Raw genomic sequence first — 26,467 nt, forward strand, 5'->3', positions numbered from 1 at the left:
CTAGACCCTGACAGTCTAGTTCCAGAGCTGTGCTGTTACTGTATAATCCCAAAGCAAGATGTCATTGCCCTTGGCAGTCACAAGGGCCTCTCAGCATACTTCAGGTTGCAGCTTTGGAGGATAAACACCTATCTCTTTAATATCCGCTCCCAGTGAATTTGACTATGCCACACAGACTCTTAATTCATCAGCACAGTCCAATAGAACTTTCTTCAGTGATAGAAATGTTTTGTAATCCATGCTGTCCAATAAGGTAGCATGAGCGGGTGAAATGTGACTAAGTAAATGACTTTTGTATTTAATTTTAATTAATTTAAACCTGAATAGCCACACATAGTTAGTTGCTACCATATTGGACAGCACAGATTTAGACCTTTCCAAACATATGCTCCAAATTGGGTCATGCTCCATCTAGCCATTTTACCTGATGGATGCAGTGTCAGACAAGTACACAGGCATTTCATTTCATTTAGATAAGGAAACACTGACCCAGAGGATAATGATGGCGTGTGGTCACACAGCCCGGCCAAGAGGACGGCTGGCCCCCGGCCCAGCCTCATCTTTTCCTCCACACGGTGCTCAATCAATTTCCCTATAGCCCAGCCCTCCCCAGGACATCTACCCAGTGTCTATCTTTGGCCAGCTGAGTCAGCTTATACTCTATGTGATCCCCAGTTACCAACATGGCCTGAGACGTGGGTCAGACAGACCCTTCAAAAACCCCTGGAGAGTGTATGTATTATGGTGAGGCCCCTCTATGTTCACACCCCCAGCTGCAGATTTGTAGGATCTTGAATGGTCATCTCTGGAGGGATATTAGAAGCCATCTAGATGAGGATGAACTAGATATGAGATGGCAAATAGCAGACATGTTGTCATTCTCTATACTGCCCATGGCAGGCATCACTTAATCAATCCTCACTGCCACTACCCTCATTCCAGTCTTATCTTCTCTCACCAGACTATTGCATCAGCTTCATTTCTGGCCTCTGCCTTCATCCCAGACCCCCTCCTCAACATCCACTCTGTATACCAGGGCTAGATTAATCTTCCTTAAATATCCATTTGGAATGTTGAGTCTACCACTTACAGAGTACTCCTGGCAAGAGTCTTCCCCTTACTGCACATGGCATGAATCATCTAAATCTTGACAACAGTCCTATAAAATTTGGTCTATAACTAGCCCCCATTTTATAGATGGTAAATATCTATAAATTATAAAATAGTAAATCTCTAGCATACCTACTGCCACCCATCATTCCAACATTCAGGGCAGACATTACTAATTGATTAGAACCTTCTTTCTCACTGAATTCAAATGTAACTTAAAAATCTACTATCAATCCATCAGTGCGGACACATAAGAAAAATCTAGTTAATATCCTAGAAACCATCCGTAATTGTTTTTCCTCCATTGTAGAGATGAGAAAAGTGAAGCCCAGAAAGGTGAGAGGGGCTGTGTGTTTCTTAAGGGCGCCATCGCTCATCCCATACTGAGTGAGGCATGGGTGGGGGCTGAGTTGCGGCCCCATAGACTCGACAGCCCTGTAGCTGAGACGACTCCCAAGTTTCCGGCCCTCCAGGATGGGTAAAGCTGGCTCCTGATGCCTGCCTTTGCCTGGACAGGTACGCGAGGCCGACCTCAGCGACCAGTATGAGGCGGCCTGCGAGTCCGCCTGCAGCGAAGCGGAGTCGGCAGCGGCGGAGGCACTTGACTTGCCGCTGCCGAGCTACTTCCGCTCCCGCAGCCACAGCTACCTGCGTGCGATCCAGGCGGGCTGCTCGCAGGAGGAGGACAGTGTGTCCCTGCAGTCCCTCTCCCCACCGGCCAGCACCAGTAGCCTCAGCAACAGTCGCACGCTTCCGAGTGAGTACCTCAGTGAGTGGGGTTTTTGTTTTGTTTGGCGGGGGCGGGAGGGAGCCTGGGCAGCCAATGAGAAACGCTGGGGAGGAATCCATGGTGGACTGACCGCTCCTTGGGGCTGAACTTTCCACCAACTAGCGAACTGGAGCTCAAATGAGGGGGCGGGGGTGGGTGGCGGTCACAGTGGCAGACGCCAGCACTGGTGGCCCGGATGAGGGAGAAGGCTCCAGCTTGTGCAATAGTACTTCGTTGCCTCTTATTGTCCAGACTCTGGCTCAGAGCAGCCCCCTGCTGGTAGGCAGGGCTCACTGAAGCCCAACCTACCTGTTTGGATTAATTCGGGTAGGCAAATCTGTGGGGAAGGTGGGAACCTGCAGGGAAAGCAAAGACTGCTGGGAGTGGATAGGGTCTGCATTGAGCCTTCTCAGAGGAGTGAGTTTGCAGGTTTCTCTCACATTCACAATCAGGGACAAACTACTCTTCCTGATACTTGCTCTAGATCCTCTTAAAATAACTCATGTAGGATCGGAGAGCAAAAAGGACCCTGTGTCACAGAACAAGCCATGAAAATCAAGAAAATCAAGACCAGAGAAAATCATAGCACAATTTCCGGTCTAGTAGAGAGAGCTTTGAGCTTATTATGGCTAGCTGGTTCTCCTTCATGAGCCTCAGTTTCCTCATCTATAAAGAAATTGAGGCATAAGCCAGACCTCAAGGGACACTGAGGGGGATGAAATTAGACTGGGCATAGGAAGTGTTTAGCAGGACCTTGCACAAGGTAGGAGCTGACAAGTGGTAGCTGTTACCACTTGTTACAGACTTGACTTTGAGCTTCCTAACAATTGAAGGTAATAATGAACCTGAATCCTGTGGACAGTCTATACACAGGAAACCAGCTTATTGACAATAAACTCGTGTTTTCAGGAGATAGAGCAAGAAACCACTTTGTTTCACTATTGCCTTCAAACCCTGAGTGATATCTGGGCAGATCACTGAGCTTTTCCAATCACTTTTAGACCTTAAGGAACAGTCTCGTTTTCAGGTGTGAAAGAGTCCAGTCTGGTCTCATTTCAAAACTTCAGTCTTGTATGCCTCAAATCTCATGCACCAGCAGCTAGGGCTTGACTGAGGCTGGGCATGCTGGTCAGTGTTTTCTGTTCCTTGTTTGGCAGTGGAAGGACCACCTGGTGGTCCAGGAGGGAGGGGAAGGTATCTACTGGGGGTATTGTCTGTCATCAGGACTTTCTGTATGACAGATGCCACATGTTGGTTCCTTCTCCTAGGTGGTGCTTTTAGAGTTTCTCCTACCCTGCAGGGCCTGCATGGTGCCTTCTTTCTTAGCATCACGGGCAATCTCTCTCTAGCCTATTGCTTCTTATTCCCCCTCAGCTCCATACTATGTTCCCCTCCTTCCCATTCAGCTTCTTTTTGCTAAGGGACCTGGCCCTGCCAGGCAGGTATCTTGGGCAGAATTCTCTGCAGACAACTCCAGCCCTACTTTCTTGGCTCCCATTTAATCTGTGTGAAATGAGGCCTTTGCCTTGTGGCACTCTGAAATTATGGGCTAGTCTGCTACAGCCTTCCTTCTAGACCTGCTGTCACACACAGGCAATCCAGCAATTTTCTTCAAATAAACCTTCATTCACCAGTCTCTCCCAACCCCAGTCACTCATGAATGGGCTGAGGATGGGTGATGAGCTGCATGCTTCAGAACTGTCTGGGTCCCTGTATTGGCCAGCTATTGCTAGAGTAGTGCAAACAAACACAAAATTGATATAACACAACAGTAAACATTCATTTTTTTGCTTCCAAGTTTGTGGATCAACTGAGACAGCTCTGCTCCACAAGTCTCTCATCTTCCTCCTGGGACCGATGGGTCCTCCTGGGATCAGTGGGCTAGCCAGGGCATGTTCTTCTTATGGTGATGACAGAAGCACAAAAGAGCAAGCCTAACTACATAGTACATCAAGGCCCCTGCTTACATAATATCTGCTAAAATCCTATTGGTTAATGCAAGTCATATGACTGAGCTCAAAGACAAGGGATGGAGATATATCTTCCCACCTTTGTGTCAGAAACTGTATATATGGCAAAGGGTATGGATATAGAGAGTTAAGAATCAGAGTCAGTAATTCAATCCACAGTCCACTCTCGGCCACATTTATTCAGAAAATATACTTATCCTCAAGACCCTCCAAAGTCTCATCCAGTCATAACATCATTTCATGATCTATGTCAGATCTGGCTGTGACTCCTCTTGATTGACCTAAAATCTAAACAGAAAGTTGTCTACCTCCCACCCCCAACTCCCCACACATCCAGCATATATTGGTGAAATAGGGACAGGATGACTGCAGTTCCCACTTCTGTTTAGAAAGAGGGAGAAGGATTCAGAGACTTAATGATCAATGGCAATTCTAAAGTCCTGCTGGGCAAATATTGTAGGATAGGGAATGTTCCTTGATTAGGTCCAAACACAACCTCCCTGGGGGTTGACTCCCTAATCCATTGTTCTTACAGCTGTTAGCTCTGCTCTCTGAAAATCTTTATTTTTCTATTCAATAGCTTTTTTGACCACTTTTGAAGAGAGCACTGAAGAATATGCCCTTTGGGCAACTGAACAGCTTTCTTAGCCTGTTTCCTCCCTGAAAAGACTTAGGGACCCAGATGTCTTTTTACATCTTGAATGGTCTCAGTCCTTTTAGCCTAAGGTGATCACAGTTTTTTGGCCACTGTACTTACCTCAAACATTTTATGGGTTTTCTATGTATTTGATTCCTCTTAACTCCATGTGCCGAAAGCCACACCCACAATTAGTTTTGAGTCATGCCAGTCTCTCTAGACTCAATTATGACTACTTTGGGTATATTAGCCTCCTGTGAGGCCAAGGCCTGTAAGCCCTTTTGAGCAGCTGAGAGTGTCTCCTAGATAGAAACTTATTTTAGAGTATTAATAAAAGATGTTACAACCACACCCTTGATTTGATCTGGTCCACATGCTGTATCTTAACTAGCCATGACCTTGGTTTGATCTTTGTTCTTGGTTTGAGCTGTATCTTAATTTGAGAATGATTTATTAGCAAGAGAAGTTGGAGTTGACAGATTTTCCAATTCAGCAAGTTCTGGGCCCTCCATATTCCCTCTAAACACTCTCTGCCCTATGACACTCCTTATTTCCTTTATGAGTTATCTTTTTTGGAAATCCTTATCGAATGCAACATAAAGGAGTCAGCTTTTGCTTTCAACATTTTGTCTGGAAACTATCTTACTTAAACCCATGTGCTCTCTTCAAGTTGCTGTAGAGTGCCAGTTTTACCATGTGTTTCATCTCTACATCATATGGGTCACCTTTTTTCAAGCCTTCTATCACATTTTACTGACTGCTCACCACTTGATCCCAGAGCCAGTGCTGCATATTTTTGTTGCTAACACACCCCTCTCTTGGTACCAATTTTTTATATCCATCAGCTATTAACACAATAAGACATATAACAAACAAGCACATAATTTCAGTGGCACAAATAATACATGTTTGTTCTCATTCACAAATATTCAAGTCGGCTGGTTCTGCTCTGCATGTTCTACATCCTCCTGGAACCAAAGAGTGCTCCTAGAGTCACTGCCCTAGCCAGGGCATGCTCTTCTCATGGTGGTGGCAGAAGTACAAGAGGGCAAACCCCACTTTGCAAGCACATTTCAACCCTGGTTCACATCTGCTCACATTTTGTTGGTCAAAGTAACTCACATGAGTGAGTCCAAGGCCAAGGTCCAGGGAAATTCACTCCACCTTTTGCAGGAGAAGCTGCAGTTACACAGCAAAGAGTGTGAATTCAAAGAATGACTGGGAATTGAGGCCAAAAATGCAATTAATCACAGCCATCCCCCCGCACCCTCCATCCTGCATGGATGATCCAGTATCTGGCTTAAATGTAGGGATGTCAGCCTTCAATCATTCTCAGTTGGAGCTTTAGCCCAAACCAAAACACTCAAGAAATTACCATGTAGAAACCTACACCTACCCAGACATGTGTGCACATGCATCTGCTTATAAAATTTTGCACCTTTACACCTACGAGATATGAAAACATACATAAAAACATATGCACATGGATATTCTCATATATACACATCACGTCTATATACACTTATATATGTACCCACATATGTGTACCTCCTTTAAGGCTCATACCATTTCCACATCTATGAGGAAATTGTGCCTGTAACAGATTGAAGCCACTAAGAAATTTCACCACCACGCTCCCCACGCTTCCCTGGTCAGCCTTCTCTCCAGGTCTCCACAGTGATCTCTACAAACTTGCTTCTCCCTCTTCTACCCTCTGATCCCCTCATGCTCATAAACTCACCTACCTCGTGAGGAAAACCAAAATCACCAGATTTTCAAGCCTGTGCCCAGAACTGCAGCTGGTCCATACAGTACCTTTGTGTTGGGTTAGGAAAGTGTGCTCCCTCCTCCAAGACAGTTAACTGCCATTTCTTGAAAAACTGTTGTAATGTACAATTTTTATTAGAATAATGTCTTTTACTACCATCTGCCAGTATATAATTCAATTATGTCTTTGTCGTGAACAGCATACCCCCCCATATGTGGTATCCTTAATCAGTGTAAAACTTGCACAACCGTATATGCAATCCTGCCCATAGTCACCTCCCTCCGTATAGACACACACCAGTATACAGGCACATCTTCACTCAGCCACTGTCTCCCTGTGTCCCTGCTCAGAAGGCTGCCTGCTCTCATCAGCATCTATCTCCAAAAAGTGAGCAATCTGCCCCCCACCACTACTACCTAGGGCTGTTCTGAGCCCCCAAGTTACTTAGGGGTATGAAAGCTCTTTGTCACTCTCATATGGGCACATATGCAGGCTGGCAGGTAAATGTCGCGGGCGGTTATTGAGGCAGTGAGAGCCTGGGCTGGGCGGGCCTCTCTGGAGTGGCCATGGGCAGGGCATGGAGTGCTTACCCACCTACTCAGATCTGGCCAGCTTCCCAGCTGCCAGTGCTGCCAGCGCTGCCAGCAGCCACCCCCTCTTTCCCTCCCCCTTTCTGACCCAGATTCCACATTCCAGAAATAGCTCTGGCAGGTGACTGGCAGGCTGGATCTGCTCCAGCTGGGATGGTGGGGGAAGCAGCAGTTTTGCTGCATATACATGCCCCTCCTCAGCCAAAAGACCTACCTGGAAGGGATCAAGGGGGTGCCATCACCCCTCAGTCTCCCTATCTTGCCTCCTTTCTCTCTGCTTCTGAGAAAGAAGAAAGAACAAAGCTCTCCCTCCCTCTCCCTCCCTTCTCTTCCTCTGGCCATCTCCCATTAGTGCTCATTTTCCTCTCCTTCCTCTCTTTCTCCATCCCTTTCTTCCAGCTTCGCCTCCCCTCCCTCTATCGTTCTCCCCACCATCTTAGCCTTCTGTCTGTCTCTCATTCCTGTTTCAGCTCCCAGCCACACTTATCCTGTCTTTTTTTCTTTTCCTCACAGTTTCTGACTTATTTCCCTCCTAACCTCCTTTCTATGTCTCTCCCATCTCTGAATCACAAAGGAGGCTGTGACATCACTCCAAGCGTGTTGGTGGTAGGGCTGCTGGTGGCATCCTCCGTTCCTGCTAACTGTGACGTTCAGGTCTGCGCCTAACGTGTGCACATGCACACACACACACACACACACACACACACACACACACACAGAGGTACACACACTTGGGGGCACTCCGTGGCTGTGCTTGAGGCTCTAGGGTGAGCTGGGTGTTCCCGGCTTGGAAAACACCCTTGCTCAGGGGCTGTGAGTTCTAGTTTTAGCTCTGCTATGTCACTTTGGGAGGGTCCCAGCCCCTTCCTGTGCTTCAGATTCTCCATCTATGTCGTGAGGCTTGGGTTTGGGGACCCTTAAACACCTCCTGAGTCACAAAGTGCTCTTTCTTCCCTTCTTCATCCCCTCTCCCAGAACTCTACCAGTTCCTTCTCTGATTCACTCCCCCTTCATAGACTCAGAAGGGAGGCTGACAAAATTCCAGTAAGCAGTCAACCCACTAGTCACCCTTTTTCTCAAGTCCTCTCCCAAGCCTAGCCCTCCACAATCTCTGGTGATTCACCACTGGACAGAAGGCAGTGTTACTCCCTTGATTCCACCAGGCCTTGGACCAGGATGCTGCTGCTTGAGTGCCCACTGTATGCTCAGGGCACGGATTATCAATCTTCTCAATCTCATTTTGAGGCAGACCCACTGATCCTTCTGGCAGAAATAGTGATTGGGTTTGAGGACTGGTGAGCAGGCCAGGAACCCCAGGATTGAGACACTTGAACAAAAGGCATTTCAACTTCAGGGGCAGAGAAATCATTCCAAAAGAGGAAAGACTAAGATGCTTAAATCTCCCCCTGGAGGCCTTACAGTGTGGTGGTTAAGGACATGAGCCTTGCAATCAGACAGCCCTTTTACTGAGCAGATGTTTACTGATCGCCTACAATGGGCTAGGCTTAGGCTGTGCTCTAGGCACCAGGCACATCCATGAACAAAACAGAAAACCCTGCCTTTTTGGAGAATACATGGGGGGCTGCAGTGGGGGTGGGGTTGGGAGAGCAACAAAACAATAAGCATAAATAAATAAGTATATGGTTTACTGGAAAGTAGCTCAGGGTAAGGGGGCCTGGGAGTGCAGGTAGGGTGAGGGGAGGGGTATTGCAACATAAACAGAGTAGCTAGGCTAGAACTCATTGAGAAAAATATTTGAGCCAAGACTTGGAGGAAGTGAGAGCACCAACTGTGCTAGGAAAGTACTGCCAGACCAGGAGAGGAGTGGTACAAAGGCAATGAAGTCGGAGGGCACCTGGTGTCTTGGAAGGAGCAGGGGCTGTGTCAGAGCAAGAGGCAGGCTCCTGTGTAGGGGCTTCCTGAATTTTTCGAAGTAAATCAATCTAAAGATAAACACTAAGTGAATAGTACAGGCGTAGCATAGTACTGTGAGTGGAACGTAGTAAGCTAATATTTTCAGAATCCAGGACTGTGCCTGGCATCAAAACAACCCAATAACCCTCAGTTGCTTGTTATTATTATGCCTTTACCTAAAAATCGCAACAGTGATGTCAGAAACAGTGTATCTTCTTCGTTGATTCTTTTCTCCATTTTACATTTGGAAAAAGAGATACACAGAGAAGGAAAGGGATTTGGGTAGGCCATCCATCAAGGCAGGTTGGGCAACAGGAGCTGTATCTGTGGATGGCAGACTTATTGTAGGCGCTGCCTGGAGGGAATGAAACCGCAAGGAAACGACTCTGGACCGGGGTGACTCGGAAAGAAGCTTGGAACTGGGAAGGCCATGAGGCTAGAAGGATTTATGGATTTAGGCAGCACCTACTGCACTTGCCCTCCAGGGCACCGTAGTTGTGCTGGTTTTATTTTGCCAAGGAGGGTTATATGAACTCAGGAAGGCTGAATGAGCATCCAAGGTCACACAGCCCTCTAGAGGCTGAGCCGGGATTCGAACCCAACCTGGAGGACTCCGGATGAGGACAGCAAAGTGAAGATGGAGCTGCGGGGACTAGAAACACATAGGACATAGAGTCAGTGGTACCTAAGGTCTAAATTGATAGTACAGGGGTGAAAAGACCACCCTAGACTGCTTGCTCTTAGCCTCGGTCTCCCCTATTAGTGGCGAGGTGTTGGAACCGAAAACGAGCGAACTCTCCCTGTCTGCTTCCCGCATAGAGCATGCGTCCGGTTCCAGCTGGAACCGGTTTGCCGGGACGGCTTGAGGGGCGGAGCCCCCCGTGCTCAGGCATGCGCGTGCCGACGTGGGCGCGCACTCCCTCACGGTCGGTCGACCAGAGCCGGACTGAGCGCCCAGCGCGCTTGCGCACCAGCTCAGCCCCGCGCGCGCAACAGGCCACGTGCCGAGCGGTCTGCGCGCGCCCCCGCCCCTCCTAAGAGTCCCCGGCGAGGCGCGCGCGCGGCTGACGCGAGGGGCGGGGCGGGGCGGGGCCGACGCGGGGCTTTAACTCAGAGGCCCCGCCCCTCGGGCGTACAAAACCGGAGCCTCGGGCTGGGCCGCGTGAGGGAGGAGGGTGAGTCCCCGCCGCTGGCCGCAGCTGCCGCCAGCCCGTCCGTCACTCCGTCCGTCTGTCCGGTCCACGTCGTCGCCGCCGCCTCCTCAGCCCGGACGCCCGGGGCCAGCCCAGCGCCGCCCGGAGCAGCCGCGGCCCCGCGAGGAGACGGGCGCCGCCCCCGCCCGGCCCTGCCCCTGCCCTCCTCCCCGTCTGTCCGTCCGTCCGTCCGTCCGTCCACCCACCCACCCGCTCGCGCTTCCGTCCTTCTGTCCAGCCGCCAGCCCTCCCTCGGGCCCGTCTCCCCGCTGCGCCCGCTTTCTCTCTCCTCGGCTCGCTGTCTCTTTGTCTCTGCCCTCGCGCTGCCTTACAGCCCCTCCCTCGCTCCCCGATCTCGGGTCCCCCTCAACGCGCTTCTCTCAACCCTCAGAGCCTCCCTTTCTGAGCGCCCGCATTCTTCAGGAATCCCCCTCAGAGCGCCCTACATCTTTGGGGGCCTTCAGAGCACCCTCCATACCCCAGGGACTCCCCTCTGAGCTTCCCGTATATCCTTTGGGGGCCTTCCCTTCCATCTGCACCCCCAATCCCTGGGGTCTTGCTTCCTCTTAGACCTCATTTCCTCCGGATTTTTACTCTTTTGGTGTCCCCCCTATACCCTGGGACCTCCAAGATCCCTTGGGGTCTCTCCCTCCTTGGAACCCCCAAAAGCTCCCCAGCTCCCCGACTTCAGCGCCCCTCCCTGCCTTCCCTTGGTTTGTCCCTGGTCGCTGTCTCCTTGTTCTCTCTCAGGCCTCTGGGTCGGGGTCCCCTGCTTTGCTTTCCCTTCCTGTCTCTCCCACATCTGTCCAGGTGGTCTCACCACTCACCGTCTTTTGCGCTGAAGACTGCCTTTTGAACCTGCTTTTTTGCCCAGGGCTCTTGGCCCCCTTGCTTTCTCTGCCTCAGCTCCCTGTTTCCCCTTCTCTCTGTTCCTGTGTCTCTCCCTCTCCCCTTTTCTGTCTTTGCCGGTTTCTGGGTCTCTGACCCCCATCCGGCCCTCATGGCTTTGTGTCTGGAGCTCTTGAAGCAATGTGAGTGGTGGGGTGTCCGGGTCGGGCCGGAGTCCGCCCGCAGGCTGGCCGCGGCCAAGGCTCCATGGGGTTGGCGCTGGGGCAGGGGCTGGCGCTGGGGCAGGAGGCTCTGGTCCTCCCAACAAAGGGGGCAAGGAGGGAGGGGCCAGGCCCTCTGGCGGAGGTGGTAGTGGGGGCCTTCCTGCTCTGAGGCTTCTGCTTTTGTTGCTTGAGTGTGTGGAGGGTGCCATGGGCTGGGCGTCCCTGCCCGCTTGGCCCTGCATGGCCTGGCACTTTGTGATTGCTTGTGGGCAGGTCTGGGCTATTTTGGAGCCTGCAGGATGTGATATCACTTGGGCGTTTATTTAAACCCGGCTGGGGGTGGGGGCTGTGTTCTTGCCAACTTGGGTAATGAAATTTTGCAGTGGGGTGCAGCCTCCCAGGCAGCTGGGTGGTGGGGTTTGTGGCCAGAACTTTTGCAGGCCACCACATTGGGCAGGTGAACAAGGGTCTGTGCTGCCTTGGTCTGGCTGAGACTCTCAATGAGGATGATCGGGGAGAGGCATTATTCTTCATCTGACCACCCCTGAGTATTGGGTTTGGTGGTTTAAGAACTCTGGGGCCTTGATTCTGCCAGCTTAAAGCTGTGTGACCGTGAGCGAGACCCTCGACCTCTCCAAGCCTGTTTTCCCATCTGTGAAAAAGGAATAATCGTGCCAGCCTCACAAGGTTGTCATGATAATTAAATAAAACATCTGTAGGTATGCCTTGTGAACTGTCACCCTGTGTTTAAACCGAGCCCCACAAAGGGAAGGCAGCTTGCCCAGGGTACACAGCTAGTTTGTGCCAGAGCTGGGACAGGGAATCCCTTCCAGTGTTCTTTACTCTCCACTCCATTGCCACATGATTATTCAGGAATACACCTGTTCTTCTGATAGGGCGGGAGGTAGGCCGTCCCTTATTTAAGCCTTGATTCCTAGGTGCTCTTTGTTTGTAAAGATAGACAGGTGAGCCTAGCTGGATGTCTGTGGTGGGAGACAGTTGGATTTTCCATGTTTCATTCCATTGTTGTTTAAGGGTAGGCCCTACTTGGCCAGTGGCATTTGAGAATAGTCAGTTTGTAGTTATAAGCCCTGGCTGCTTTTCCTGCCTCCCTATAGAGTAGGGAAACAAAGGCCCTAGCTGAGAGAGGCTCCATGGACAGCTGGGGTCCGCTATCAAGGAGCCTAGGATGTCCCAGAACTTGGGACCTCTCCCAAAGAGGTCAACTTTTTTAGCCCCCTTGTCTTATAGATGAAACCCAGAAAGGCCGGGGACCCACAGAGGCTCAAGCCAGGACTCCTGAGTCCTGTTCCTTGGCACTGCCTCTGAGGAGGTCATTCATTGTCAGGCTAATGTCACCTGCCCACTAGACAATTTTTAACACCCATTGACCTTTTACTGTGGGCCTGTGCTCAGCACACTACACAGACTACTTACAGTGGGGAGAAGGGGCTTGGTTCCTGGCCTAAAAATGAGGGATCAGGGTTCTGGTCCCCATGTCTCACTCACTCTCAGGAAGGCCACTTTCTCCTGCACTTCAGCTTCCTTACTTGTAAAATGAGGATAATAATCTTTGCCCTAAGACTGGTTCTGAAATCATGGACTCCCTAAAAAAATTCTATGAGGCAGAATGCCAAGGTTCTATCCTGGCTCTGATGCTAGGTTGCTGTGTGACTTTAGACAAGAGTTCTCCTCTCTGCGTTTTTCCTTCTGAAATATGAGGGAGTTGGCCATGGTCTCTTAAGTACTTCTTGCTCATTTGAGGATTCTAAGATAACTCAAAGGTCACCTGTTTGTACCTGCATCTCATCTTACATGTTAAAAGTGTACTTGATCACAGAATAAGAGGGAGAATGAGCTGAATGCTGCCAGATGGTTGCTGATGATGTGCTGTGGGGTTTCAGAGGAAAGAGGTTCTTTCTGGGCAAAGGATCAGAAAGGGGTCCAGAAGGCAGTACTTGAGCTGGGCCTCTATACCAGGTATGTTCTGCCTCTTGTACCGGCATACCTCAGATTTTGTGGGTTCAGTTGCAGACTACCGCAATAAAGCAAGTCATAATCTTTTTGCTAGTGGGGGAGTCTTGCCTCCACTTTGTAAAAAACACATCTGTGAAGTGCAGTAAAACGAGGTATGCCTGTACACAATTTTCCAGAATAGAAATAGTGTGGATTTTAGAGCCACAAACACCGGATTTTAATCAGTCTCCATCACTCACTGCCTGTGTAATCTTGGTCGGGTTACTTTCTTTGAGCTTCAGTTTCCTCATCTGAACTCAAGATAATCATATTTACACTTAAGGATTGTGGTGAGGATTAAGTGAGATTATGTATTTAAAAAAACACCTAGTATACAGTAGTCACTTAATAAAGGTAAACTTTCAGCTCCCAGTAATATCTTGATCACATTTCTTTTTGTGGGAACAAGACAGGCCCAGCCTCTCCCTTTCCCCTCTTTGGTTGGGGTTCAGGTAACAGGGAAAGCACCTTCTGGCTGTTCTACTAAATAACAGGAGAAATCCACTAATCTCTCGCTTGCTGTGTGAGGCATTGTGTAATCGGCCAGGCTCTTTCCTGACCATTGTTCCTCACTACAGTCCTGGGAGGAAGTCAGAAGCCAGAGGGGTTCTCCATTTCACAGGTGAGTGAAGAATAGGAGGCCCAGAGAGGAACAGGGACCTGCTCTCGGTCCCCCAGCATGGCAGTGTGGAGGCGGACTTAAACCCAAGCTTCTTGACTTTTCTTCCCCCACAGCCCACAGCATTACTCCAAATTGATTGCTTCTGCCTGGTAGCCTACCCCTCAGGCCACCTTCTCTGGGTCTGGCATCTGTTCTACTGGGAGGGTTTGCTTGACATTTGCCCAGCCTCTGAGCTCATCTAAAATTTAAACGTGACTAGCTGGAGGCTGAGTGGGGACTGAGTCACCACCTTCCCTGGCTTTCTCATCCTAAACAGCAACCAGACACACCCAGAGGGCCACTGCCAGAACCTGCTGGTTGTAGACACCACACATGACAGACTTTCCTCCTAGACCTCAGATGGGCTCAGGAATGTCTCTTTGGGCTCCCAGGGAAAGGCTACAATGGAGGTTCCTTATGTATTTCTTCACTCCCCAGGGATCTAGGAGCAGAAGCCACATTGAGCAGCTAGCTATTGGCCTGGCCTTTTCTGCTCCAAGCCATTATTTGTGCTATACTATCCGCCTGTGGTACTCTCCTCTCCTTCAGGGCCCCAATTGTCAAATGCCGCCTCCTCCAGGAAGTCTCTGCTGCCTCTGGGGTGAGACTGAATTCAGTCCTAGGTCCATACTAAACAGCAACCAGACACACCTCCCAATAATATCTGGATCTGACCCTGGCAAATCACTATACCTTTCTGTGCCTCAATTTCCTCTTTTATAAAATTTAGGTTCCTCATCTTTCTAAAGTTTTAGATTTCTAAGTTCATCCCCAGAGATTCTTATTTGGCAGGTCTGGGGGCAGGAATCAGCTTTCTAAGCCAGCCCTCTGGAGGAGTCTGATGCTGAGAGTCTTTGGGCTACAGTTTGGGAAAAGCCGAACTGAAGAGTTTCCTGTGTTCGTATCACAGCTTGGCTTGTCTCTGCTGTGTGACCTTGGATTGATCAGCTTTCTGTGCCTCAGTTTTCTTCCCTGCCAAGTTGAAATGGAAATATCTACCTCACAGGTTTGTGTGAAGATGAGAACTCGTGTAATAAAGGTCCCTCAAGAAATGGGAACCTGTCTGCTCTACTACTGTTAACTGGGTGTCAGGGACTATGCTACGCAGTTTATGGCATCATTTCACTGTATTATTGCAGCAGTCCTATGATATGGGTACCAATATCCCCATTTTACAGATGAGGAAACTGGCCCCTCGTTATTGTCTTTGTTCCAGGAAGGGTTGGTTGTTTCCAAAAGCAAGTTACCATTCCCCTGCTTAGGCCTGGCAGCAGTCAGTCAGACCTGGCCAGGATGAGGTCTGTGGAATTGAACACCTGGGCAGGAATGCAGTCCAGTTGTCAGCAGCAATTTAATGAGGTGTGCAGTGTGTGTGCCTCTCAGGTTCCAGGTTTCCCAGTCCTGGCTATGGCTGCCTCCCACCCTCAGCCTGTGTTGGAAACAGCTGGTTTTTTACCCACCTACTCCTGGGAACCAAGGCTACCTTAAAGACAAAATCCACATTCTAGAGCTAAAAGATTATCGTTTCTTGTTTCACAATAAGGAAGCAAGTCCAGGGAGGGAACGTATCTAGGATCCCAGAGCAAGACCATGCCAGGAACAGGCAAGAGCTGCAGCCCTGCCTCACCCAGGTTTCCATCATTTCTGTAAATCACTGGCCTGGTGGAGAGCGGAGCACCAAGGTCTGGTTTGGCCAGTGAACAGTTTCCTCACAGGACAAGAGCAAGAGAAGTGGTCAGAGCTAGATTTGGCTAACTCTGGAGCTGAATTGGGCCTGGAAAACACTTTCTGACAAGGAGCCTGCCCTCCCGGCCCTGGGCCAGGCTCTCAGTGGATGGGAAAGAACAGACAGGGCCTCTGCCTCTGGGAACTTATGGTCTGACAAGAGAGACAAGGCTACAATTATGAGACAGTGTGACAGTCTGTAATTAAGCCTCTGCTGAGGAAAAGCATTGTCTGAGAAGGAAGAAGTGAGTGTGAGCTAGTGGAAACAAGAGTCCTCTTGAAGGGGGTTGGATTCAAAGAGACAGAGGGTGGGGCTGACATTCCAGGGAATGGTTTTTTTGCAGTTAGAGATGAGGGGGCTGGAAGTTGAATCCGTAAGTACGAAAACAATGAGTAGACTTGACTCGTTTTGCTGATACATCAGGGCTGTGGATAAAAAATCTGGGAGAGGCCAGAAGGTTGTAGTCAGCATTGAGCATCAGCTGAAAAGCAGAGGCTTTGGGGAGCCATGGAAGATTTTAGAGGCGAGGTAGTACAACTGGAGGATTTTTTCAGAAGATGAATCAGGCTGAGCGAATTGGAATGAATGAAAGTGACAACAGGGAGGAAGCTTTTCAGGCATCCAGATGACAGAAGAGGGCGAGGTTTGGGTGGAGCCCATGGAGTGGGAAGGGCCAGCTGGGGTAGCAGAGGATGTTGTGCTGCTCAGAGCTCAGCTGGGGCCCTGATGGGCCAGAGAAAAGTTGTTGGGTGTTGCTGCTTTGGGGCAGGAAATAACAGTGTAAGCACTTTGCTTGTACACCTGCTCTATGCCAGGCTCCGTGCCAGGGCCTCCAACGGCACTCACGAAATCCTTACAACAAGCCCGAGGCAGGTGGACTTACCACCTCTGTTTTACAGATAACGAAAATGTGGCTCAGATCCAAGACAGCCTGTCTGCAAACCCTGGCTCTGCTGCTTGGAAAGGAAACTTAACGTTAGGGTCCCAGGAATCTGTGCCCTCTTGCCCCTTGAATTGGGGGCGCACACAAATACATCCCCTAAAGCCCACAATCCTTTTTTCCTAAAGATCCTGGTGGCCAAGGCTGGGAGCCAGCTTAGAATTTCTTCAAGATGGGAAAGTCAGGAAAGTGAGAGACCGTCACATCAGCAATTTTACTAGCCAGGCTGTGAGCAACCTTCAGTGTTGGGCCTCTTATGTGTCTGTCAACAGTGGACATGTGGGCCCATTGGGATTCTCAGCCAGCCCCCACCAGAAAGGGTGTTCCTTGGCCTAGCCAGAGGACTTAGTCACCCAGTCACCCACAAAGGCAGGAAAGGACTTGTCCCAAGTTTCCCTCAACACAGGAGAACCAGATGATGGAGCCTAGTTCTTTGCAGCCAGGTTTACCCTTTGGTCAGAAGAGAGAGGGGTGAGATTGGTTCTAAGCGGCTACCATAGGAAACATCAATAGTTGGTCCCAATATGCAGCTAGGAAACTAAAGGCTGGGCCAGTCATTCTCCTCTGTGTGCCCCCCTGAGCAGAGTCTCAGCCTTGAGTCGTGATGCAGATCAACTGCGTGGTAGACATAGCCTCCATGCTCTTCTCACCCCACTCCTCCCTTGCCTGCAGTAAATACCCACAGGATCCCTATGCCAGGCTACTTTGGCAAATACTCTCTGACTCTGAGCCCAGCTGTATGCAGAGTACAATTGTAACAGCACCCATGTTTTTCGTACCAAAATCTGGACAAAGGTTTTGATGGGGGATCTTTGTGCTCCTTTGTAACAGACACAGAATGAAAAATATTTAGACATTGTAACAGAGGACTAGAGCAAACTATGCTGTCCTTTTCAGTTGTAGTAATTCATTCGATTAATGCTTTACCATGTACCGAATGCTTTCTCCTAAGTTTGATCCTTCTCCCATATATTCATCCTTTTTATTTTGTTTTCAACACATTGGTTCTGGATCCTTAATATTTGTTTAGCTTATTTTTAACTTGCAAAGTACTTTTATCTACCTTATCTCAGTAGATCCTTATACAACCCTGGGAGGTCATTACTATTCTTACCATCTTCATTTTCCAGAGAGTGACTTGACCAAGGTCACTCCGGAATTCACTGGCTGAGCTGCTCATTTATTCAGCAAATATTTAAGTGCCTGCTTGTGTGCCAAGCAGTGAGCTGGCCCTGCTGTGTGCCAAGCAGTGAGCTGGCCCTGGACATACAGTGGCAAGCAGAGCTGTCTTAGAGACTTAGTTTTTGACCTTTCAGGGACTAGCCAGGATCCACTCCAGTGCTCCTGACCTCCACTGGGCTCTTGCAACCACAGACCCCTGTACTTTGGGCCTGTGGCTTAGCTCTAGACTGTTTTAGCCTATGTGCCAAGGCAGCAGGTCTCTGCAAACTGAACTTCAAAAGTGACAAAAGAAGTCTTCAGTAATGACTTAATTATTAACAAGAAGGTGAGGGAGGGCATCTCAACAGAAGGCCATCTGCTCCCTCTCCCCTGGGGGAAGTCGCCCAAAGCCTACTGCACCTTAAATTCTGGCCTGAATTTTCTGCAGCCTTCAAATATTTGATTACAGTCTGCACAGGTGCGGATCCCTGTGGCCATGTGCTGAGCTGGGGACCCGCCCTGCCTACTTTAATATTAAATGTGTTGAAATAAAGGCAGATCCTAGGATATCAGGTCTGCAGAGGACTCTGGCCCAGCCTCCTGACTTCCCAGGAGTAAGAACCAAGCTTGGGAGGGGAAGGGACTTGCCAGGATCACATATTGAGAGACATTCTTTCCCCTTCCTCTATCTTACCAACCTGACTCTTATCTTTCCCCAGTCCTTCCAGCAGGAACCCCCTCCCAGGTGTTCTGTTCCACATTCAGAGCCCTTTTCAAATCCTCCCTCTGCCTTAAGGCCAAGTATTTCCTGTATCTTCCCTGATATTTTCTACCCTGCTCAGAGCCCTACGGTGCCCAGGCTGGCCCCATCTACGCTCAGAGGCTGACCACCTGTTCTACAAGGCTAGACCAGCAGCATTTGAAAACCAGGTGCCTGGGCCCAACCTCCAGGGAATCTGATGCCTGAAACCTAGAGAGAGGCTTTGCTGGGTGCTTTTTGCTGGAGTTCTTTTTGTGTGTAAAATTATACTTTTATTGAAAAAGCAATACATATATGTGTTAAACATTTCAGACTTTGTAGAAAAAAGTGCCCAGTGAAAAATTAGTGTTTCTCCCCCCTAGGCTCCTAGATAACTACTGTGAGCAGTTTTGGTGTTTCCTTCCAGAAATCTGCATACACAAGCAGCTATGTCAGTAACATCCCTTTTTATTACACAAATGGAAACATTCTCTGCCTACTGCCTGTTGTTCTGTATCTTGTTTTCTTCATACAAGTCTTTCTCTGTTATTGGTTATTCCCTGTGGATGCACGCAGGCCCATAGCCTCCTTTTCCATGACTGTGTGACAGTCCGTCCAAGGATGGACCACTAGTTGTTTGTCCAGTCCTCTACTCAGGTTTATTTAGGTTCCCAGTCTTGCTGCTGTGAGCAGTGCTGCAGTGAGCACTCTTCCCTACATGTCCATATGTGTGTGCAGTTGTCAAGCCATTCCTGTAAATGGAATTGCTGTTTCGAGGAGTGTGCATCTCGAATTTTATTAGATATATTCGAAATGCTTCCTTTTGCATTCTGAAAATGTGTATTTTTAAAAGCACCCTGCCCCCACCCTTAGATTCAAATTCATTTTCTTGGCTAAAAATCACTCTTCTCACCCAGCCCAGGGAGGGGAATGGGGTCAGCTAGTGTCACTCAGCAGTCCTCAGCCACTGAGGTGTCTCCAGAGTTAGGTGCAGTTGGGAGGAAGTGAGAAATGAAGGGAAGAAATGGACTAAAGGGGCAGCAGGAGTGGAGGCAGGATTGGGGGGAGGGGACTATGGAACCTGTTTGTGACTTGGTCTCCAGGGAGAGGCGTCCCCCCTCCCACACGCATCCTTCTTCCTTAAGTTCTCTGGTGTGTGCTGCACCTGCTTGGCGAGGGCCGGGCTGGCGAGCTCTTTCATCCAGCAAATATTTACTGAGCTCCTGAATCCCAGGAGCTGCCCACTATGTCCCTGCCCTTCTCAGAGCCTCAGTTTTCCTCATCTGAAAGGTGAAGAGGTGAATGCATCTCTGCCTTTCTCATGTCACTAGGCTAGTGGGAAGATTTGGTAAACCAGCCAGTGGGAAAATGTCATAAAACAGATTAGTTTTAGCTGGACACTGTGCCAGACACCCTGGGATCAGCAGAGTCCGAAGTTTGAACCAGTCCTGGATGGGCTGCTGTCAGTCTCAGCAGATGCTTAGTCAGCCATTGGGCTGGGAGGTTTCAGGCAGCTATTGGTGAGCATCTCCTGTTGCTGTGCCAAGACAGGGTCAGGCTGGTGCCTGGGGTCTTCCTGAATTTACTCTGCTCCCGGTTGCTGGGACTTTTGGCTGCTCAGGATAAGGCAGGATAAAAGACATTCACATGACAGGTGGAGGAGGGTCTCCACACTGTAGCCAGAATTTTGCCTCCTCCAAGCCACCAGGAAGTCCCTTTTGGGTCCCCTACAGGTCTTTCTCCAGCTCCACTTTCTCCAGTGGTGGCAGACATGAGGAAGGGGAAGTTCTATCATTTTTCAAGTTTAAAATGATGTCTAAAACCACTTCCTCTCATTTTGTCAGTGGGGATACTGAGGCCTGGACTTGAAGGCCTCCTCACAAGTTTCCCAGTGAGTCAGCAGCCTTACTGGGATTAGAAGCCAAGTAGGTGTTCAGCCCTCCGGGGCCTTAACTGTCATCATCATTCCCACATCGTCTCAGTCTTTAGTTTCACTTTGGGGTTAAAAACCAAAGTGAAAGAAAAAGGCAAAGCAGGAAGCAGCTGCTTCAGACCCAGCCCAGGCTGAGGCGGTTGGGCCCTGGAGGAACCACGCTGAACAAGCCTCAGTAGGAGAGCAAGCCTCTTCCCCGCTGGCTCCCACCCTCATTCTGGAGGCCTGACTGGAATGGGGGCTGGGTGGGGCCCCGAGGGAACAGTGCCAGGCTGTAGACAGGCAGTCATGTTCTGGCCTGGCCCACTGCTGTCTGGGAGACAGCCAGTCCAACGAGTTCCCTGGTGAAGTAGGCCTCACCTGGGTGTGGCCCCAGGTGGAACACTGCTGCTCTTTAAATTCCCGTCCTTCCGGGGCAGGGCTGAACTGGAGCTGGGCCTGTGTTGGCCTGGGAAAGAAATCCTGGCCTCCTGAATCCAGCTTTCACAGGACAGTTCCACTCTCCCTGAAGGTAAGAGCTGCCACCGTGTCTCTGCTGTGAAGACTAAAATGTTCAATCTCCGTGGGCACTTAACCTCAACCCCTGGTAGTTTCTTCTTAAGGACCCAGATGGCTTGGAAGCCTTTTTGCTTGTTCGAGTTGGAGTTTGAGGGACTTGAAGAGGACAAGAGTTGGGAGAGCAGGAACCGTGGCTTCCCCAGAGTTGATAGGTGCCTTCATGCAAGAACCTTTTCAACTCTGGACCTCAGATTCCCCAGTTTTTTGGCAGGCGGGATTTCCTTCTAGCTCTGCTGTTAAGTGGAATCAGTTTTGGTCCCTTGGAAGCCAGTGAGAGAGTATCATAACACCTGGTTTAGTTGGCTTGTGTATTTCAAAGATTAACTATTGTCTACCAAGCTGGGGTCTTAAGTTCCTATTTCTCTGCTTTTTCTAAGAAAATTCTCAGACTTGCCAAAGCAGATATGGTATCAGTATTATTGCTTTAACAAATATAATTTTTGTGTACTTCTCCTCTGCACAGTCTCAAGGTCCCCTATTACAGGTCACAATTACAAGATCCCTAAGCGCAAAGCAGGTCTGGTTCAAGTCCATCCCTGAGGGCACATGCTGAGCACACAGTAGGTAATCTGAAAGTTGTTAAATGCCTGCATTGATGATCCACACCTGCCATGCTGCTCCAGAAAGCTGGACAGCAGAAAGCTGACATTTATAGCCCAACCTTGTACCTCTGAGCCAGGCACAGTGGGGAGAAGCCCATACCCCAAAGGTCATGCTGAGTTTTACTGCTGGGATTCAGATCCTGGGCTGCCATCTAGAGCTGTGATACTTTTGTCAAGTTGCTTATATTTTCTCTGGTCCTCAGTTTCTTCACCTGCAAAATAGAGACGATAATATTACCTGACATTGGTATGTAAAAGCGCTGAGCACAGTGCCTGATACAGAGAAACCACTTAGTTGCTGCTGTTTGGATAGCCAAAGGGAGATGAAAGACTTGAAATAGCTAAAGAATCCACGTCTCATGACTAGAAAGATGTATGTGGGCTGGGTGGAGTGTCTGGCGGGGAGTTGGTTATTTAATGGCTGTTTGCTGAGTACAGGGCTCTGGTGGCAAATGTAGAGTGAATCTAGTTAGGCTTTAGAGAGGAGATAATCTTTAGGACCTCAAAATCTGGGTAGGCCCCAAGTGGATGGAGATTTCGAGGGGCAGATATCCTGGGTAGGGGAAAGGAGGATGCCTTGGGTGGGGGTGGAAAGGATACTCAGGGTGGGGGAGGGATGGCAGGAGTTGGCTATATAGGGGCCAGGAGAGCCAAGATCAAGCTAGAGAAACCGGCCCAGGGTCATCAGAGCCAGCCAGGCACTCATACCTGGGGTTTATCTCTGCAGGGTCATCACTCCATTGGGCAGTTTCCTGCATGGGGCCTTGATGAAGAGCCCATTACTGAGTGTGCTGTGAATACATTTGATAGTTCTAGCCTTTCTTGGAACTTTGTTGCCCTTCCCAAGCTTCCCACGCTTCATGATGAGGCTGTTGCCCTGCGCTGGGGTGTGGTAGCCGTCAAGAGGTTCCTGCCTTCCTGCAAGCAGTGCGGGCCAAGGTGGGGTAGGAGTGGGCCTTGTGGCACGTGAAGCAGCATGTGGAAGCAGTCCAGGGGAAGAGGATTTGGTTCACTCCAACCAGCTCCTTCCTCCTCCCCACCACACGTCCACTTCTTCCAAATAATCAGCAGTTCATGTACTCAGAGTGCCAGGTGCTGAGCCAGGGGGATAGTAGGCAACAAGACGACTTGGTCTCTTTCCTCATGGAGCTTCCACCCAGCTTGGAGTCCCCATCCAAGCAAGTTACAGATACACGAGTTACTGTCTAATTGAGATAAGAGCCCTGAAGGAAACAAATCAGTGAAGACAGTCAAGGGAAGACTAGGAACAGCAGGGGTCAGGACCCTGAGGTTGAAAGTATTTGGTATATTGAAGTTACATCTGGAGCAATCTGCAGAGTCAGGCAGGGCCAATCTTGGACGGAGGCAAACAGCTTTGCTAACCCTGTAAGAACTAGAGCTGTCACTGAATTGAGATGTGATAATGAAAGTACTACAAGTGATTTTGTTTTAATATTAACATCAGGACTTCCAAATATTTATCATTAGTTTTCATACTGATCATAAGTCATCAAGAAATGGGCTTCTTCAGCACTCCCAATTTATCGTTAACTTCCTTTCTCTTACTACTTCGTGATTCACAAAGCCGCCCTGCTGCTTCTGTTGCCTAGGGAGGTGGGTTGCAGTTATTACTACTGTTCTTAGAGGTGATGGAATGGAGAGGTAAAGTAACTTGCCCAAAGTCACACAGCTTAATCAAAATGTGAAGTCCCAGTTAACTGTTTTTTTTTTTTTTTACAACACTGCCTCTGTTTAAGAAGGCCAAAGGAGAAGTTTCTATCTCTTTTTAGCAATGTTGCCATTCCAAAATGATCACAGTTAAAAATTTTTGTTATAATAAAATGATATACTGGTAATTGCATTAGAGCAATGAGATTAAAATGACTTTTTTCTATTTTTTCTATAATGTTATACAATATATTTATAATCCTTTTTTTGTTTTATTTTTTATCTCCACACAATCTCCCATCTAACTGCTTTCCCAGGTTCAGTGATACTAACACATTCATTACTGCCCTTGTAGATCTCCAGTCTTTTTTATTTTCTATTTGAATTATTTCTTTCATTTTTGTTACCTGAATCTCAGGAAAGAGATTGTAGGCAGGTTATAGTTCAGCCCCTGCTCACAAATACCTTTAGCTCAGATCAGAAATTTAAAAAAATTTATGCTTAAAGTAGTTTTAAATATTTTATTTTGTGACTCTTGAATTTGGGGTGAAATAAATCAAAGCAGTTTGATAACTGGTGCTCATTTATAGAGAATTCTTCAGTGGACTCCAGCCCATTTTTTAAAAATTACGGTAATATACACATAACAAAAATTTACCATTTTAACTGTTTTTAAGTGTACAGTTCAGTGGCATTAAGTACACTCACAGTTGTTTTCCATCACCACATCCATCTCCAGAACTTTTTCCATCTTGCAAAACTGAAACTCTGTACCCATTAAAAAACAACTCTTCATTCCTCTCTTCCTGGCCCCTGACAACCACCATTCTACTTTCTGTCTCTATGAATTTGACTACTCTAGGTACCACATTCACTAGCCCATTTTAAAGAGGTATCATTTGAAAGGGAAAGTAGGTGATGTCTCTGAATAATTAACTCTTTTGGTGGTGATTAATTAATTTTCCAAGTTACCGCACACTGCAAATCTAAGCTTTATGTGGCCGTGTTCCCACAGAGTTGTTAAAAGACATCTCTTGGGGGTACTTCCTGCATAGAGGCAGCCTTGATTCCAAAGCCGAGGGTGGCTTTGGAGGGTGGCTGCATAGCACCTGGCCAAGCCCCCTTGTGGATGCTGGGTAACAGAATGGGGAGGACTGAATTTAATCATAGAACCCAGGCATAATTCCTCAGTTAGCTGCTTGCTTGCTGTGGGATTTGGGTTAAGTCCCTGCACCTTTCTCAGCCTGTTTCTTCCTCTGAGAAATGAGACAATATTTCTGTCATGTGTACATCCCAAAATCAGTGAGACAGTTAATGAATTCCCCTTTGCAGCCTTGAGAATTCTAGTGCATTGTTCACATGTGGTTAAATGCAAGAATAGGGCTCCTGATCCACATTTTACAGAAGAAGCAGAGACTTAGAAGTAAAATGTCTTGCCCAAGGTCTAAATAGGCTGAAACCCAGCCTCCCTCACTCTACAACTTGCAGCTATGCAGTGTTCCTGTTGGACAGTCTTTCTAAGGACAGTAGACTGTGAAACAGATGGTTGCTTTTTCATTTTACTGAATTTCAAACATTGCCCAAGAAGCTCTGATGTCAGCGGGCCTGCAAGAGAGGACAAGGGATAAAGATTTTGATGGGGGATCGAGGACAGTGACTCTGCGTCACAGGAATTGAGTCCTAAAACATTTCTCTGGTGATCATCTTGCCCACCAACAGCAAATATCTTGCTTTTGGCGGGTACTTCCATACTGGGTCCATGGCAGACAGCACTAATCAATCACAGCACTCACACAGCTTCAGGATCCTTCTTAATACAGGTGGGCATATCCAGTCAACCAGAAGTAGCATTTCTTCTGGATGGCACACCCAGTGGAACCTGTGCCATCTCAACCTAGTGTTATCCCCAGCTTTTACAGATGGGTGGCAGTCTTGGGAGAGGAAAGGACTGTTTGAGGGGTAGGTGATGTCACAGGTCTCTTTGTGAGAGTGGAAAAAAGTCTGGCAGGACAGCCCAGAGCCTGGGGAGGTGACCAGTATGCTTGCAAGAACATCAGGGCAGAGCAATGCCCAGAGGGGTAAAGTCACCTTTCTTCACCTTCTCTTTAGAATACTGGCCTGGGCTCGAGGTCCTTGTGAAAGTGCACTCTGGTCAAATTTCTCCAGCAGAAAGGAAAGACCAAACTTGTTCACAGTGGCTTCTAAGTTTTGTAGTCTTGGTCATCAGCACTTGTATTTTTATTACTTGTGAGACTAGATGCTGTGAAGGTTGGGTTCTGGAGATTGAAACCTGTAGGGTTTGTGCTCGCTTAGCAGATAGAACATGACTTGCTGTGTGATGCTGAGCAGATCCCTCAGCTTCTCTGAGCCTGTTTCCTCAGCAGCACAAGGGGAGACGGTGAAAACATCTTGTGGGGATCAGTAAGACGCAGGTATAAGGACCTTGGACAGTGACTGGGCCACTGCATTAGCCACTGATTCCTGAGCAGACGTTCAACACCGGTAACTATGACTGTTATCCACTAATATTCAGCCAGTTCTTAGAGTGCGCCTAACTCTGTGCCATTGTAGGGGCAGGGTTCTGTGAACAGGGTGGGGACGTTGGAGACCTTCCCTTAGGTAAGTATTCTTTCAAAGAGATCATCTCAGATGTCACTACGTTGTATTTTTGGAGGTAGCTGGGAGAAAAATCAAGTAGGGAGAGGTACGGGGGCGTGAGGGAGAAGGCTGTAGTCACGATTTGTCCCAGTGCCTCTGTTTTCTGCTTAGCAAGTCACTTCTTACAGATTCTTCTCTCCTTTCTGTATCCTTAGGGCCTCCAGGGGAGGGTCCCTCAGTCCTTTACCACTTTTGGGGCAAAGTCAGAGATGTGGGCCTATCTTATGAGTGTCAGCAGGCATTCGCCTGGGTACCTCTGGGGCAGGACGAGGCCACAGGTGTGGGCGCCATGTAGTCCTTTCCTTCAGGGGCTCAGATCTATAGGGAGAGGCCTATAAAACAGTGTGCTGCCAAGGGCTTGTGGCACGTCTAAACATAGAGTATTGACCCAGTGAGGGGAGCCAGGGTGGGAGTTAGAGGGACAATCAGGGAAGGCTTTTTGGAGGGAGTAATGCTAGACCAGAGACCTGAAGAAGGCGGCAGACTTAGGGAGGCGTTGCAGTCAAGGAGCATCCAGTGGAAAGGCCTGGAAGCTGAGAGTATGGTGTGTTGGCATGAAGAGAGTGGTAGAGAGAAGTTGGAGGGGTTCTTGGCAAGTCAGAGAGGCCAGTAGTCACCCCCTTAAAATATTAGAATGACGTGATGCAAGTGCAGCGTGGAGTGAGTGGGCAGCTATGGGTCTGCAAGCCAGGCACTGAACCTTCCCCCCCAGACCCCTGCAGGGGCAGGACCCCTCACTTCTGCCCCAGCCTCTGGTTTGTGGAGACCCTGGAGGGCCTGGGATTGAGAGGCAGCTATGGTG

At 48.8% G+C, this 26,467-nt stretch overlaps 2 protein-coding genes across 5 annotated transcripts in view; both read left to right on the forward strand.

Annotated features, from left to right (window-relative positions):
• Positions 1-6,956, forward strand: part of LOC120603375 (disks large-associated protein 4) — a 68,154-nt gene extending 61,198 nt beyond the window's left edge. The window contains exons 6-7 of the mRNA XM_039863717.1: positions 1,627-1,867; positions 6,937-6,956. Coding sequence (XP_039719651.1) covers positions 1,627-1,867; positions 6,937-6,956 — 261 coding nt within the window. The remainder of the gene's footprint in view (positions 1-1,626; positions 1,868-6,936) is intronic.
• A 3,184-nt stretch (positions 6,957-10,140) lies between these two features.
• Positions 10,141-26,467, forward strand: part of LOC120603613 (disks large-associated protein 4-like) — a 57,652-nt gene continuing 41,325 nt past the window's right edge. Inside the window, exon 1 of one of the 4 annotated variants that reach the window (XM_039864260.1) lies at positions 10,141-10,982. In XM_039864260.1, coding sequence (XP_039720194.1) covers positions 10,952-10,982 — 31 coding nt within the window. In that variant the 5' untranslated portion in view covers positions 10,141-10,951. Of the gene's footprint in view, positions 10,983-14,664; positions 14,687-20,142; positions 20,691-26,467 lie in introns of those variants that run through there. The other 3 variants (XM_039864259.1, XM_039864262.1, XM_039864261.1) reach the window with 3 other exon arrangements.

The sequence above is a fragment of the Pteropus medius genome, unplaced genomic scaffold (assembly GCF_902729225.1).
Source record: "Pteropus medius unplaced genomic scaffold, Ma_sr-lr_union100, whole genome shotgun sequence".
Classification (NCBI taxonomy): domain Eukaryota; kingdom Metazoa; phylum Chordata; class Mammalia; order Chiroptera; family Pteropodidae; genus Pteropus; species Pteropus medius.